Source organism: Limulus polyphemus, unplaced genomic scaffold, assembly GCF_000517525.1.
Source record: "Limulus polyphemus unplaced genomic scaffold, Limulus_polyphemus-2.1.2 Scaffold192, whole genome shotgun sequence".
NCBI classification, from domain to species: domain Eukaryota; kingdom Metazoa; phylum Arthropoda; class Merostomata; order Xiphosura; family Limulidae; genus Limulus; species Limulus polyphemus.
Genome location: NW_013665802.1, coordinates 633025 through 651580, shown reverse-complemented (window position 1 = coordinate 651580; position 18556 = coordinate 633025). Strand labels below are relative to the sequence as shown.

The window sequence follows — 18556 nt, the reverse complement described above, 5'->3', positions numbered from 1 at the left end:
GATTTTAAAATAAAAAACATACAACCAGCTGAAGTAGCAACACAAAACCTAGACTTACATAAAGTACCACATTTTCATCAAATAAAAAAAGACTAATTTAGGTTATGCTTAATAAGCATACACATGGTTTAAAATGACATAAATATCAGCTAATTTAAAAACTGACAAAAACAAAGCATATTATTCTTACATCCAAGTCTTACATTTTGATATCAAAAAATAAGTTTTTGTTATTCAAGTGTCCATTATCAGTCTTCAAGCTCATCAGTATATTCAAAGAACTCACCACAGCATTAGGATAACCATGTGTAAAAGTTCTCAAGGCTGCTAAAACTTGATCTTTAGTTTTGGTTTTCTTGAAATCCTTGCTGGAAGAGCCATCAGCTCTCTATGAGGAAAGAAAAACATCAACAATGTACTTCTATTACACAGGTTCAAAAGCATCAGATTTCAAAACAAACACAAAATGTTTATTACATCCCATGTCAAGTTATGAAAGTCTGTAAAGCTGACATAATTATAACATAAAATACAATAATTCAAAAACTTTTCCCACAAATACCATACACTTGATGCAAAATACATGACAAATTCTACTCAAAGGATTTTTTTTTCTAAGTACTCTGTTGCAAAAGCTTGATCAATTACACAAATTAACTGTGCTTAATAATATCAACACTTGAATAAAAAATAATATATTTCTAATCAGTCATGTGCTGACTGAGGTTAAAAATAAACTGCTGATATTGTCTTTAAATATTTCTAAAAAATAATTAAAACGCCCACATCATTTAACTTACGACTATATTTCCCAGTTATTTTTATTTACTATTATTAATAACTATTAATAAACTTTTAAAAGGTTATATTAGCCTTACTAATTACTTTCCACTAGACTTGTTTTATTGCTTGAGATTATATATGAAGGTGAGGGTTGGTTTTAATTAAACCAATTATTTTTTAAAGTTGTTTTCTTTTTTGTTTTACAAATGTCATAACATAGTTTGTAATTACATGGTTAGTGGTTAATTGATTATGAATTATCTATATTATAAAAGAATTGAAAACTTAATTTTGAGGATTTTTTATTTTTACAAATTTCACTTATAAACAGAAGAGTAGTCATATGATGCTACAAAATTTTTCTTTCATTTTCAACTAAAATTCAATTTCTGTCAGAGAAATAAAACACAAGGTGAGCACGCACGATGCTCAAGAAAAAAAGAATGGTTATTAGCCAGATGTAATTTCATCAAAACTACACAACAAACCATGGTAGTACACAGTACTTTCTGTTGATAGTAAACTGACAAACAATGGTCTTTTTTCATAAGGTATTATATAGAACTAAGCATGCAGGGTTTATATACAAATTCAATATAAGCAAAGACAAGAGGCACAAGTGTTTATGATATACAGGGATGTTGTCACATGACAGCAGTGAAACTTACAACAGGTTTATGACTTAAAGAAGAGGTCAAGGCTGTTCAAGTGTGTGAACAAAAGTTAGATGTTTTGGTGATGTTACTAGGGCCACTGTCATGGTTTTGCTTTAACACTTTCTATTGTTCCTGAACAATTGTTTTCGTTTTTGGGTTGGTAGAGGAGAAAATTTTCATCCAAAAGTATATTATTTCCCGATTCAAATTGATGACATGCTAAAGTCTATTTCTCAAATTCATCCCTACGCATATTGATGTTCTTCGAGTCTGATTTTCAAAAAAAGTGAGATTTGTCATATATATATTTCTTACCTCATTCAAGTTCACATTAGACTCTGAATGTATTAAATATATATACAACTTTCATATGAGTTTCACTTTTGAAGCTGCATATTTATGTATACAAATTTTGTTTATTAATTGTTAATGTTACATATAATGTATTTCCATGAATGTTTGGGTATTTTCTAACTTGGGGTTGAAAAACAGTATGGAAAAAGTTTCATATTGTGTTTTTATTGATGAAAGCTTAAGATGTTCTACATATATAATAAATCACGTGGTTTCTAGATACATGTAGAATGTGTTTAAATTTTTTACACAAATGCCATGATATCTTCCTTTTATATTTTCAATCATTTTAATTTAGAGATCTATGTAGCATTTATGGTATATCTACATTTAAGATCACACTGACAATAAAAAGTACATAAGCACTATAATCATATACAAAAATAAACATGTAAGATGAAAGAGAACAGAAAAAAAAGATTAACTGTATGACCTTTGACAATACTTTTAGAAAGTGCTATAGTTACAGTGGTATTTCCATATTTTATCAGTATTACTTTAAGTGGACCATTGTAAGATCACAAGAACATGGTCAGAGTGACTAGACACCAAACAGATAAAGTCCAGAAAGAAATCACTATAATGGTAACTTTAAGTCAATCTCAAATTTTAGTCTGCATCTCATCAACTTAGCATCGTTGAATTTGAATGTGAAAAACACAGTTTGATAAAAAAAAAGAAAAAAAGACCTTAATTCCCTCCACTCTGAAACCAAGTGTTGCCGTTGAACTGATAGATTCTCGCCACACCATGTAACGAGGCTTTGTTATTGCCTTTAAACTCCGTTCTTCTTCTGTTGGTTCAGACGGATCAATCTGAACCATTTTCTCATACATATCCTGAATAAATAAAAAAGATAATTAAATAAGTTAACATTTCCAACAGAATTTACATAATGATGCAACTTCAGCTTAAAAGCTTGGGTCTGAATATATATGTTTTTAAGAAAATTTTATTCAAATCCATTAGTTAGAACATGTTACACTTGAATAGTTTAACAAATGTTTGTAAGAAAAATTATTTACCTGAAAGGACTTTTCAAAACAAATATTCATGAAACAAAACTCAAGTTTAATCAAATCAGAAATAAATCAGAAACTGAAAAACAAAACATCAAGAGTAAAAAATGTATCAACATCTTTTCACTTGTAATTATTGTACTCAATTTTTTTTTTTGAGAAAATGTTTTACAGTATTCCTTAAATTACATTTCAAAATTAATTTGTTGAGAATCATGACTGACTTTTTTTTGTGATAATAAGATATCTTCTACTTAGAGAGAGGTGCATCTGTCAAGAAGTTGTTGTGAGGAACTGGCTTAACCTACTTTGATGAAATTTGGCAGAGGCACTTATATGAACCTCTCAAAGACTGAGCTTACATGGATAAGAAATCAGACAAAAAGGTCACGTTTGGCAGCAATTTTAATTTTTATTATGTAAAGCTGACACCAAAATAAGGTGATGTTCAATGCTGCACATAGTGTTGGTACCTTTGCTGATCACCCTTATTCAGTAGATCTTTATGTCAGTTTACAGACAACATGCATGCACACTGTCCTGCTATCCTCATGAAACCAACTATATAAATTCCACACCATGCATAGACATTTGCTAGCAATGTACAAGTAATTTATCTGACTGCAAAGAACATATGAGACTTAAAGTAATCAAATATTGAACATCATCAAATGATCTTGGCTTGATGTATTACATGTACTCATTACTTAAAAACATTTAGTATCAAGCAAAATTTTTATTTATTTTTTTATTTACTTACTTTTCTTAATTTTAGCTCCTCCTTTGCTTTAGCAAGTTCTTCCTCTAAATATGTGCGAAGTCCAATTTTAACATCCATAACACAAGCTCTATCAAATCCAGCCAGAAGATCTTGGAGTTCTAAGTAAACTGAAATCCAGGAGTTAACATAAGACTAGCTTTCTCAACTAATTCATCCATTTTTACTCAAACTGGACATAAAAACTTTCTTCTACAATTAATTTTTACTATAAGTACACTAGAACACACTTCATTATGCAAGATCTTAGTAGCCGGGAAAAACAGACAATACATAAATGATTTGAAATCTTATAAAATTTATAATTTGCAAGTTTATAATAAAGACTAAAACAACAATGGTTTTTGAAAAAATTATAATATTTTCGATTAAAGCTTGTACTCAACACTATTTATCTTTCTAAACTCCACCTACTGGTTCATTTCCAATTGAAATTGACAATGTAGTTTATAATACCAATCTACTGTCAATATCTAACATTTATTCATCACTGATAAGCGTATATATGTGTTGTTTTTGTCTACATGTATTTGATCTATCAGTCTAGATTTAAAAAAATACAGGTTACATTATTGAGAATAAGATAACTAAAACTGATACTCTGATAAATTAATTTTTCTTTGAACATTTAACATCTGAACACCTGATTGGATCAACGAATTTCTAAGAATATTATCATCTATCACGAAACTATATGTAAAAAAATGCTTTTCAAATTATTTCAATCTTCATGATTTTTGACAAGTGAATCAAATAGTAATTTTGTTACTAATTTACAACATCTCCTGGAAGTATATCTAAACTTCAGGTTTGTGAGCATCCATAATAAAGGCAGTAAATTCTGGACTTCTGACACTGATTTTACCTCAGTCAGCATAATACTAAAAACAACTTTGATGCTCAAATTAAACACAAAGTATTATTCATTCTCATTCTATTACTTTTTTTCACTTTATTATATCTATCTGTGCTCAATTAATCTCATTAGCTAAATGAACAGACAGATGAATATAGAGACAGAAAAACAGCGATAAAATAACATATCTGAGTATCGTAAGAACAAACAAACAATGACAACATTCTTTTCTGTTACTGTCCAACATACTTAAAATCACAGCTTATGAAAACTCATATAATGATGCTATTGTTGCCTAGTTCATATGCAAAAATAGCACAAGGCAACGATTGTATTAGTTTTCTCTCTAGAGTAATCAAGTACCAAGATTAGTTCAAATTTTCTTAAGTATTGGGAAGATGTTTATCAGCAATTTAGATAGCACACAATGTGTAAAGATAACATGAACTGCAACAAAAGTGCTGAAAACATTAAATGTAGCTTCCACAATATCAACACATGAGTTTCTCTAATTAAAATGTTATCATAATGGCTTGTATTCTAATAACTGTACATTATAATGTGTATTTGTTATTCATAAGACACACAGCAAACAATAAAAGGATGTAATTAAACAGTTTGATTTATATTTTTCTATTATCAGTAAACATCAAATTTATCTTGCTCTACGATATATATATTTAAAACTCACAACTTTCAAAAATAATTGGTGATAATAAGTTACATTTACTTTTAGGTGACTGTAATAATGTAAGCTGAAGACTAACAGACATTTTAAACTGTTAATATATATATATATTCCTACAAACAACTTTAAAAATATTAAATATAACTGATTTATAAAGCAAATCCAAGTTAATGGCATTTGAAATATTAAATCAAAGTTCAATTTTGTTTTCATTAAGTCACTTTTATTTTCATTTACAATTAAAAATATTTTTCTACTGATTTTTTATTATATATAATTATTAGACTTTAAAAAAGCAATTACATGGAAATATAAATGATTTTAAAATTGAGAGACAATAAAACAACTTGCTTTCTCCTTCTTCAGTTTCAACTCTTCCTTTGAATTCAGGTACAAAAGGCTTTAGTGCATCATTCATCAACTTCTTCAAACAAATCTCTTCTCTTCCACACAATTTCTTTAATATAGTCCCTTGCTCTCCAACTCTAAAATTACCTGATAAAAATATAATACTATGACAACATTAAATAAGCATGCATCCTTAAAGCTAAATTGACAATATACAGCAGATCAATTTTCTATTTAATCCATTATAATCAGCAACCACAGTTTGAAATTAACACCAGCAAGTTGCTGGTTAGTGATGAAGTTTTACTAATGAAACTTAGAAGGCACTAGAAAAATTAGTAGGACATCTTTCAAAATATTTGCAGATTCTTACTATTGAGTATCTATACTCCCATGAAACATGCATTTCAGTCATTCATATTGTAGGATTCTAAGTACAGAAGGTTACCATAGTTGCTATTAATAGCCTCACATACAATTCAACTGACATAATAAAACCAGATGAGCAGCCTCACGAAGTGTTCCACTTGCCAGTTTTATGATCCCCTTTTAGCTGTACAGGATACTCAGCCTAACTATCAGGAAATGAAGATAATGAGACTGCATTTTCAGCTAGCTTGCTTGGTTGCTAAGGCAATTAGCATGTGGGCCAGCAGGCAAAAGCCACACCATCTGGCTTCTATAGTGCATATTTAACAGCATGATTCAAAATTTTTTCTAAGTGGTTGTTTATTGGAGGTAATAATAAAATAGGAATCACCTAAACAGCAAATATTTTTTTCAACATTATCTATGATTAACTTAAATATTAGGCCTACTGGGTTTTAATACTTCACCAGTTTTGTAGTTTACACAATAATTTTTAATAATAAAATACTTTAGTATGTGGTGACCATCAGCAGTGGGATACTTTAAACTTTGTCAATGTGGGAGCTTGTGGCCTAGATATAGTAGATTCCACCCAAATATCAGGCATAATTTTAACTTTTGTGAAATCATTAAAATAAAAAACTGTTACATGTAATTCAAATGAGTTTTAGTATTCAAAAATATTTAAAAAGAAAACACAACACAGAAGATTTATATATATAAATAGGATATAAATATATATATATTTAATAACACTCAATACATAAAATACTTAATTACAACAGAGTTGCAAATAAATTTAGAGAAGAATAATGTTTTTGCTAGTAGGAGTCAAGACGAGAAAAAAAATAAGCAACCATTTGCTTGTACCTTCAAAAGTTAACACTGACACCTCACAATGTCAGCCCACTTGTGTAAAATCTTTAGTGCTGCTGCTGGAGGAGACATCTAATTAAAACTACAAAACAATAAGTTTGCCTCACAGACTATTCAAAGAAAATAACTGGCACACTGAAATGAGATGAGTAACTTGACAAAGTATTTTACAAGCTGTTTCTTTCTTATAAACAATTACTCATGTATAGTCAGACATACATAATTTCAAACCAACAAAATATACAAGTTATTTTTTCATATTCCCCCTTCTGAATTCAAAACGTAACTCACAGCTTTACCACTAACCTTAACAAAATGGTTGAAACCATGGGTACTTGTTTCCTGAAAATCTGAAAACACGGATCAAAACTCAACAAACTTCAAGCATTCTTTAACAAGCAACCTGTTGAAACTATGGGTGCTTTGACAAATTTTCCATATACCTTGATAAACAAACCTTCAGTTGAAACTAAAGGTATTTGTTTCCTGTACATCTGAAAATATGGACTGAAACTTGACCATTTTCCCATATACCTTGAAAACCTGTCACTTGAAACTAAAGGTATTTGTTTCCTCAAGATCTGAAAACATGGATTGAAACTTAACAATTCTCCAACATACCTTGATGACCAGCCAACTGAACCCAAGGATACTTTTGTTTTCTGTAAGTCTGAAGAAATGGACACCAGTGTACAGCATTTCGGACTTTCTTCCATCCTAATCGCTTATCATAACAAATAATATCTGATCAGTATGTTTAAAAAAATAACAATACACAAAATATTTTTAAAAATTTTTTATAACTGTTCATAAGTATAATAATGTTAAAAATATATATTAAATGACTGATTATTAACAAATGGGGCATAACTTGACAAAGTTTAACAATAAATACAAGAAGGTTTATAGACTTATATATTCTTTTATAGAAATATTTTGTAATCAAATCAAATTAAATATAATTTTATCACAATTTTTTTGCTTGCTATCTTCCAGATTTTTTGAATGGTCACAATTATTTCGTATAAATTTTTTACTTTCTTACCCTTAAAACTCTCATGTCCACACGTACTAAATATTACTTTGACCTTAAGCCTACATCAAGTGACCTGTAGAATACTATTCCTAACAGTAATTGTATATGACGTTTTTGTATTGTTCTTCTTTTGAATTATGTTTTATGGTATATCATTTTTTATCTATTTTAATTTTAATAAACTCTTATTCACGTCTATTTTGTTTTGTTTTTGTCGGACTTCCACATCAATAAGATGTAGCATATGTAACAATCAAACAGATACTTTATATTTCATGAGATGCCAATGTTCTCTATTCTTTTGGTACAAAAGTTATGCTAATGAATATTGATGTAGATCTTATATCACATTATTTTGGTAATGTATGAACTATGGTTTTACAGACACTTTATTAATACTGAACTCAGTCATATCCATTTTCAGGATAAAGATATTTCAAAAAGGGGACATATCATTTACATGAAAAAAAACTAAGAAAAGTTTTGTATGGTTTCATAGTCTTCTATTATTCTTAACTTGTATGAATAGAATGTTGGAAAAAAAAAAGAACAAAAACTTGAAGTTTACACACAAAGACTATTATCAACATAAAACTTCTAAGAGACTAAAATTTCCTCCTTTTCTCAAACCTGCAATAGAACCGATAAGCTATTTACAAGGACCTCAATTCTCACTATACTATTCATTTTTAGAAATCATAACAAAATAATTGTTATAAAACTTAAAACATAATTTGTAACAATGAATGTGGTAGACACAGTTAACATTTTATATTATACTTCTTACCAATGCTGCAGATGTTTCAAAGATACTTCTTATGCAGATCCAGTGTAAATCATATAACATGACACTCTGTGTATGGTTTCACTAAATCCTCAAACAATCTTCGTATCAATTACAGAACACCTATAATCAACCCAACTGAATTTTGTCCCTCAAGTCAAGCTAATCCACATTCCCCAAACTATCATTATCAGCACCACCACTGCTCCTCCTCTTTCACTGTCATCCTTTAGCTGAGATAACATGACAACCTTTTAAAACTCTACTTCAGGCCTGGGGTCACCTTTATCTTGTTTAGAGCCACGGGTATAGTGTTCTGACTACCACAAATATGATAATTCATTCATATAAAAAATACGACAAACAGAAGACAATATGACTTCTATACAGAAGTTATCAATAACAAAAATATATTCTACTGGTATCCTGAATACACAGGATCACAACTACTCAGGGCAAAAACAAAGTGTATCAAATTTTTAGGAGCTTAAAAAAACAAGTTTTAGTCAGTGTTTAAATTTGCATAAATTAAGTTTTTAGCTTTACACAATATACAAAAAAAAGTTGTTTTTTTTTCTCCTCTAACACTGCTAATCTCAATAAATTGTGCATGTGCACTCAATAAGACTCAGTAAATAATTTACTACAATTTCAATTAGAGCTGGTCAAATACCTCAATTAATTGATATAACCAATTACCTACGGACCATCAATTAGTGTCCCATAAAACAATCAGTTAATCTTTACTATTTTTGATTAATTCAAGGTCATTCAGCTTATCAATTAGTCTCACAATTCATGAAAATAATCAACTAATCAAAATTAACATTTCCTATCCTATCTATCCAAGTTTCAAGAATCAGTTAATTGAATGTAATCAATAAATGAGCCCGATGATTAATCCATTATTAAGTTCCACTAATCAACATTATCAACCAGCACTAGTCTCAATTTCTGAATGTAAATTAAGTGTTAGTTTACACTAAAAAACTATACATTTCAGGAGTTTAAGAAAGAAATCAAAGATTTCTTGAAAAAAGGGGTGGTTTTAAATGTTTACTCTTCTCAAGGGTGGGTGGGTGTACAAGGCAGCCTTGAAGGATAAAATGGATCCCTGTCATTAGTATCTTTTGTTTTATATCTTTATGGCTTTTAAATTATATTAAATATGAAACTGCTACATGAAAGCTGTTTAAATTCATTTATGTCTATTGACAATACCAGCTTCACATACACATAAAATTATTTAAAATAAAAAATAATGAAAACTATATAGGACGACACAATTTTTTTTACATTTCACATCTGTGTATCTGTAAAATTGTACTTGGATACATAAAACGTCACTACCAAATAAAATTATAAAAACTAGATAATTTACAAGAAAGACCAATAACTTGTGAGCTTTTGGAATATGCAGGTTCTTTAACAAGCTAACAAAATATTAAACGTTAATTATGATATCTTATAACCAGCTTCCAAAATTTGCATCATTTAGTCAGCCCTAATCAACTGAAAGACCCATGGGTCGACTAGAATTTTAAGCATTTTTTTTCTATTTTACCTTGTCATTAAATGATCATTTCAATACTTTTTCCCTAAAACCACATTTGTGGTTTTGTTTCATGCAAGTATCTTCTTTATTTCCATCTCTCTAATGGAGCCTCTAGCTTTCTTAGAATCTCTGGCCTATTATAACACAGTATGCTATATCCGGAATGAAAAAGGGGTTCTTGGAACATGCGAATAGCAGGATCGATCCAATCAGAGTGTGGTGAATATCAACATCTCAAATAAAGAATACCTTACATTTTGGACAGTATTTGAATAATAACCACAAGTCACATTATCATATTTTTATTTATCTGGATTAATATATAGGTTATGCACATTTGAAGACTGATAACATCAAAATGTGTTGTTTTCAATTAAAGAATTTTATTTAATATTACACATACATATTTGCAATTGTGTATTTATTTCAAAAATTCACACCTGCAATTTATAAAATGAAATTACCCTGATAATGACAAGTTAGAAGTATTGTAAAGAGCCGATTAGAAATGTTAATATTTTTCTTGCCTAAAAATGTATTTTCAATATATTCTCATCTCCTTACACAGTTAAGTTATCTTCCCCTCACATTTGCCTTAAGAGATTTGCATGCTACTAGCCTTTAGTGAACTCCCAACTAATTTCACAAGAATTCTTGAGAGTTGCACTACTGCATAATGACATCACAGCAAAAGCCCTCCATGAATAGGATGGTGACACATCTCCTTGTGCACTAACTCCCTCTATGGATTTTCACTGATGAATCTTCATTCTTTGACAGGGCCAGGAATACTAAGGTGCACCAGAAGTTGGAAAAAAGGGTGGGAATGTGTGTGTGAAGAAGTATCTATTGAAAATACATTTTCAGGTAAGGAAAATGTTAACTTCCAAGACAATACCACACTTCTGCACACAGTTAAGCTAGAATCCCACGTTGAGCTGGTGGAGGGGCTGGTGCAAATATTTACCTAGATGAGCTCCCTTAAGAAAGTGCCTGAAGGATGCCAATAGAGTGTGATACTTAATAGCAGAGGCTCCATAGGGGCACACCTGTGGGAGACTAAATCTAATCTCTTCCAGGATATAATCTGTGTCTGGCAACAAGGGAGGAAGATACAACTGAGCCCCATGTGTTGCAGGGATAGGAGGAAAAAGAACATGGCCATCCAAGTACACAAGAGGTTGGAGAGCCAGTATGTGTAAAGTGGTTGGAGCATGTTTAGATCATACCTTGTGCTAACCTCAACTCTATCATAAGACTTGATTGGACCAACAACAGTTGAGGAGGGAGGGCACTGTAGTCATGCCATAAAATAGTATGGTGTGTGCACACTCTGACTCAACTGGACAGACATTAGCTGCAGGAAGAGGGCATGATTTGTTAGTGTTTGTTTGCCTCAGCTCAACTAAACAGGTGATGTTGGCAGGAGGAGGGCATATGTGTATAGTACGTGCTCACTTCAACTCTACTTAACAGACATGACTGCAGAAGGAGGGCATGGGATAACAGTGTGTGCTCACCTAAACTCAACTGAATAGTTGCAGACTACAGAAGGAAAGGCACAGTATCAAATTATGTGTTTGTCTCAACTCTACTGATCAGACTCTGGCTGCAGGAGAAGGGCACACCATTATAGTGTGTGCTAACAATGTCATCATTGGCCACTTTCCACCATATTGGCACTTCTTGTTTTAGCCTCAGAAGTTAGGTCCGAATTGGTGAGGATTCTCCATGGTCAATCATCCCAGTGGCAAGGAACTGACAAATGAAGAGAAAAAGGTGGGAGGAAAGGTCTTTTACTGGATACAGTGCAATGGGTGACAATGTAATCATATTCTGAAAAGCCAGCAAGCAGATAAAACACACCCATGAAACAGGTATAGTCTGGATCATACAGTAATCAAAATATAAACATATTAAGAGGATACTTCAAGTGGTCTTGTGGATCATTCTATCTCACAGTGGGCATATATGAAGACAGAGTGAATGGTACAAGTGTTTTCTGTTATCATGGCTCAATGTAGATTTTGGGGAAATGAATATACCCTTGGAGTCACTACCAGCCAAATGGTAGGGTCCTATGATCAAATACTGTAAAAAAAACAAAAGAGAAAGGTACTCAGCAGTCTAAAGGTGGTGAGTAGACTGTAGAATGGTCAATGGGGATAGGCAGTAACTTTTTGGAGATGAGATAGCCAGGTGGTGAAGACAGTGGGCAATGAAGGTGTGAGTAGTAGTCCACATGTTCATCTGAAGGAACTCATCCATTGGCTGTTGGAGATGATAGAATGAGAGAGGTGATGAATCTGATGTAAAGAACATGGAACGATCTGCGAGGATCAACAGTCAATGAGGAGTTGACTAAACAAAGAATTAGTTGGACCCATCCTGTAAGGATAGAAGGAGAATTGTCCCGGAATGAAAAGAAATTCCAAGGAACGAAGAGTCAGTGACAGGAGCCTCGAAAGTCTAAGGTACAAAATAAGTACTGCACAAACAGGTCACAGTCATCTCTCCAGGCCCAATTGATTGTTGAGATGAGAAATAGATGGAAGACAAATAGGAGAGAAAGAATGGTCACTTCTCAAGTGGCTGAGGTCTTAGGGAATAGTGATGGAAGATGGTACAGGAAGAACTGATAGCATAAATATCCAAATGATGGCAACTACACACAAGAAGTAAGAGAAAATAGATCTTGGCAGTATGTGGTATAAGGTGCAAGTTACCAATGGCTTGAAAAGTTCATGGGTAAGGGTGAACAATGACGTGTCAGTCAGGCATGGGAGTGTGGCAAGGGGTCTATGGAGAAGGAAAGAATGGAACAAGGTGAAGAGAACTGAGGAGGAAAACATCCTGTGGCATCAAGAAAGGCAAAATACTGATGACAAGGACACACAATAACTGTAAATGGTGAAGACAGTTCATCATCTCATAACAGACAGGCAAAGAAAAAGTAGAGATGACTGGTTGTAGGATGGTCAGGAGGAAGGTGACAACAGATGGACAAATGATTACACCACTTATGCAGGTAGATGGACAAAGTGAAAGAGTGGAAGGAATGAGGAATGAAAAAGACTACACAATTTGAGAGTCCAGTTCTATGGGTGAGAGACCAAACAAATCTCAAACATGAAGTAGGAGGGATGAGAGACCAAACAAATCTCAAACATGAAATAGGAGGGATGAGAGACCAAACAAATCTCAAACATGAAGTAGGAGGGATGAGATCCCTTGACAGAACAGTGATATGGGAAAGTATAGTGACAGGGGAAAAGAGGGGGTCAGGTTGTCAGGTGGCTTAGGAGAAGGAATAAATTTGAGTCAGCTAGAGATGTGCCACCAGTAGGACACGATAAGGAGTTGCACATCAAGGCAAGGACCCAAGGTAACAGTCAGAGGGGTAAATAGTAAATATTTGGTTTTTCAAGTGATGAATCTATATCTAGATGTCGATCTAATATCAGCTGATGGACTCTCGATACTGTATTCTGAGCATGCTCTGATTTGTATGCATATGACTAAGTATACATTAGGACTGAAAAAGCAAAAATATCTGGGGTCATATTTTGATAATCGATATTGTAGATCTAGCATTTTTTATGTTTCATATTGACATCTCTAATGAAAGTTCATAAAAAAAAGTGTTATAAACATGAAAAAAAAACTGTCTGTCCTTGCCCCTTTTTTCATAAATAATAGCTGAAAGTGAAATTTCATGAACATTTATTGTTTTAGCAGATCTACTGGTGAATTTATAAAACCTGAATGATTGCTGACAATTTAATATTGCACTTAAATCATTAGCTAAAACTTGAGCTTACCCTGTATGCCTCTCATTTCTGAACAGCTGATCGGAAACGATTATTATGGCTTTTATCTGTCTGTGAACAAGAGCGTGATGTGCCACTATCATGAGCTTGGCTGCTGCTCGTCGTGTGGATGGATCTCCCTCGAACTTCGGATACAAACTGGGCACTGCATCTTTCTTTAGCACCAGTTTTTTTGCAAATCCCATATCAAACTGTAGTTTATTTTTGAAGTCTGATTCCAAATAGTGTAATATATAATATATAGTGTTCACTATATACTGTACATGGCAGCTTTTGCTCAGACTCCATTTACCACAGGTTCTTGATATGAAGTTTGTCCAGGCCATGTGCCATTTTCTGTCTGACTTAGATGGAAATTCATGCAGAGATACCTCCTTTTCCTTGGGAATATTCCCACATCCATAAACAACACAGTAAAAAACAATAGTTGTTTACATCTTGGAACAACTTGCTCATGAATAACTGTATTCATGACATCTTTCAAATGAAATTTGTACAGAAAAAAATTAATTGTTTTCACATAAACAAAACAACAGTTTTTCACATACAAATAACTGGCCTTGTTTACCTTGAGTAAAGCACTCACCTCTGACCAAATTTTTCAACCAAGCAATCTCAAAGGCTGGCTGTTGCACTAACTTTGGGAGCTCGCAGGGCAGGGGCTGGGGCAAATTATCGAAAAATGACTTGGCCATAATGTTTAACTACAGCACTTAAATATAAATAGAAACGTATTGCATTTTTAACTGTCTGACATCCTTAAGTTAACCAAAAAGATCTTTCATGCACCTATATGAAAAGATCAGTAAGGATACGATGAAAACAATCAACTTCCAGAATTTGCAAACAGATGTAAAATTTGTGTGTACGTCATTGAAAACACTGTTCATACAAAGAAAAAATTTCACCATTATGAAGTAAACTGACTACTGTATTTTCAACTGTTGGGTTTATTACAAAATGGGCAAAACACTGTTATCACATTATTCAATTTAAGGCATACTCTTCATCACAATGTGGTATTACAAAATGTGCTAAACACTGCTATCATCACTTTATTCATTTTAAAACATAATCTCCATCATGATGTGGTATTATAAAATGGGTTAAACACTTTCATAATCTTTTATTCCTTTTAAAACATAATCTCCATCATAATGTGGTATTATAAAATGGGTTAAACACTGGCATCATCTTTTATCCATTTTAAGATGTACTGTCCATCACCATAATTACACAAGTAATAAAAGATATTTGCAAAAAGTATGTATGATATAGGGATGGCAATGCCAAGAAGTACAGAAACAAGGTTGGGATGAATACACAAAACCATACAAAATCACTACTACATAAGTAGCCAAATCTTTTGAACTAAATGTTGAATTTCTGTCAGTTGCATGAACTTAGGTTTGAATTAAAGCATTACAGTGGCTAATAATTATAAGCTTTTAAGATTGACTCAGTACTTACTGGCTACTTATTTAGGGATTTGTGTATTCATCCCTACCTTTTTGGCATTGTCATCCCTACATTACACTTGATTTTTATTATTTGTTTCCCCTCTGTGTTTTAAACAATTTCATTGAAGTAGGTTGATAAGTTAACATTTGTTTTATTTTTATAATGCAATGGTAATATATATTGTTAATATCATCAGTTTTGTCAGTTTTTCTAATTCTGGATCACACTGGAGGTCAGTGAAGCTGGAATGGTTCCTCCAGGATAGTACAAGTACCCTGAAATGCTGAACCAACAGTAAAAGGATATTTAGAGAACACAGACATTCCAACTTCACCTCAACTCACTGCATATGCACACAATCAACTCCACCACATGCTAGGGTCATGTTAATTAATAGGAAGGACATCATACATATCCCAGGCATACACACACACACAGCTGCCAGGCTCGGCCCCACTGAAAATTTGAAGAAAAGTAAACTGCTGTATAATGTATTGTTTGATAATTAAAAAACTAGTGTTTTTAAACTCAGACATGAATAACATGTACAAAGATCTGTCACTTGTATAAATACTTGATCACCTTTAATGTTAATTAGGTTATTCATTCATTCTTTCTTTCTTTTAACTGAACTTGTTTTGGTAGATATCATGTTTGTGCAATGAAAAGTCACTAACGGTCGTTATATAAGAACAGTGTGCTGCCATCTAGTGACCAGAAGTGAAACTGTTATTGATGAAACATGGAAATAATATACATGCTTATAAACTGAACTCACTGCTAAGTAGTAATTTTCCTTTTTATTATTGCCCCACAAAAATAGAAGAATAGAATAATATTACTGTTATACAAGCTGTGAAACACTCGATAATGGCAATTAGGTGCTCAAATAAGTCTATAACTCAACTTTAGCAGTTACTTGTACGCATCATGGAGTAATAGGTTGAATGCGGCAACCATTTTTTTCTCAACCCATCCTTACATATTAAGCATTACTGTGCTTAGTGAAAATAGGCTAAGCACCATTATCATCACTTTATTAATTTTAAGACATACTTTCCACCATCATGTGGCATTAAAAAATGGGCTAAACACTGTTATCATTACGTTTTTCATTTGAGATGTATTCTACATCACCATGCATTAATACTAAATGGGCTAAACACTGTTAACATCATATTATTCATTTTAAGGTATATGCTCCATCTTTATATGGTATTATAAAATGGGCTAAACACTGTTATCATTGCTTTATTCATGTTAAGATGTACTCTCCATCACCATTACATTATCACATATAAAAGTGGAAAATTATAGTTTATGTCAAAATATAACCTGCCTGCAAAGTGGTAATGTATAACTGTAGTGACAAATACTATACATTACTTACTTTTTACATTATCAGTGCCTGCAATGCAAATTTAGAAAAATATAAAGCGTTATTGCAAATTATTACATTATGTGATACTCATAGGAGCTGTGAAGATCAATAACACACCTGATTATTCTTTCACAGCATCAAGGAAGCAGGCTTGAGAAACTGATATGGAATCATTGAAATAAATGAATATTCCATAATATTCTATATAATTGACTCAGCTGTACTGAGAGTTGATATGGCTTGAAACTGGGTTTTATTTTGAAAAAAAATGTTAGCTAAACGAATTCTAATAGAAATGCAATTGATTCATGGCTGTTCATAATAAGATACAGTGTTTGCGCTAACCCTATTCATAATAATAATTTCATAATTAGCCATGGTGAAGATAGCACAGATGAATAAGGGATGCATTAAATTTTAAGACCTGTAAATAAAGAAAATGAGAATGTGATGCTAAAAGACAACTATACAACAAAACATTAAAAAATAATTTTACATATGTAACTACAATGGGAATATCTGTAATGGAGTGGTTACTGCAACTGAACCCCTGATGGGAGAACAACCTCTAGACCCTTTGTGTATTCTTTTAAAAATACCTTAACAGCATTTCTGCTCCGCAAACTAAAGAAAAAATTAAAAAACTATTGACATAAAACAATATATGTGCACATCCCATTCTATATCACACTAAGATAAAACTAATATATAGTATGAATCCACGAATTACATGATACAGCACCATAATCACCAAATGTTTACCAGTCCACACAATGAAAATATGCAGTGCATATTGCACGTGTATCTCACACAGCTCTATAACTATCGAAGAATATATCAGTACTAGTCCATAGAATGACAGTAATTATGCACATTATTTATCTACAATACTATATAATCACCCAAGAATGTGTAAAACATGACTCATGAATATAAAAATCACTAAAAAGTTCAATTCATATCCTTGTATTTAGGAGTGATAAGCGTTTCAAGTGATCCATACAAAACAGGTCAGTGAACAAAAATGAGATCCCCTTCTAATCTCTTACTTCTTAAATTGCCAAATAATCTTAGTTATACAAGAAGCTAAACAACAAAGCTAAAAGAATGACTGGTAAAAAATATAAGTGTAGCTCAACTGGGCATTGGTTAGAAATACATATTTCTCTCTTGGCCTATATAATTACAGTTTCAATCCATACTACATGAAAGGTGGCAATATAATATATTTACATATACTACAACATAGTACCACCCCAAACAGTTTGGTATATACAGTTGCAGACAAAAATATTTGGTCAGTTAAGATAAAAAAAAAAAGAACATTCACAATAAATGTAATTTCTATTATTTCTAATTGTTCTACTGAAAAAATATAAATTAAAAACAGATTGAGTTTTAGAATAAAACAACAAATTATTACATAACATGCATAAAATGAAAAATAACATACAAAAACTGTCATACTTTGACAAAAGTTTTTGGGCAGTCAACATATTTCCTATGAAACCACTTTCATTGCTAGTTATTGACAATTATCATAATTGAAAACCGACACATGACAATAATCGTCAAATAAATTAGTATATAATCATCAACTATTCAGAACTAAGTTGGAAATTTGTGATACAAAAAAGTACCAAAAATGTTTAAAACTGAAGAATACAGCAATGATCTTAAATGGCAGTGATATAACTAAACAAAAAGGAGAAACTACAAGAAAAATAGTAGAAAGTCAGGGTTTACTGAAATTCATTTTGAGGGCTATTACTCGCAAATACA

The 18556-nt window shown here is 31.9% G+C and overlaps 1 protein-coding gene across 5 annotated transcripts in view; it reads right to left on the bottom strand.

Moving 5' to 3' along the window:
• LOC106478240 (inositol-trisphosphate 3-kinase A-like) overlaps positions 1-18556 on the bottom strand; it is a 63156-nt gene that overhangs the window by 24665 nt on the left and 19935 nt on the right. For all 5 annotated transcript variants that reach the window (XR_002609857.1, XM_022381791.1, XM_013938767.2 and 2 more), the window contains exons 3-7: positions 7349-7451; positions 5486-5629; positions 3573-3700; positions 2483-2632; positions 287-388 (exon numbers count right to left, since the gene is read on the bottom strand). Coding sequence is in view for 4 of the 5 variants with exons in the window: in XM_022381791.1 (XP_022237499.1) it covers positions 287-388; positions 2483-2632; positions 3573-3700; positions 5486-5629; positions 7349-7451 (627 nt within the window). In the remaining variant the exon portion in view is untranslated. The remainder of the gene's footprint in view (positions 1-286; positions 389-2482; positions 2633-3572; positions 3701-5485; positions 5630-7348; positions 7452-18556) is intronic.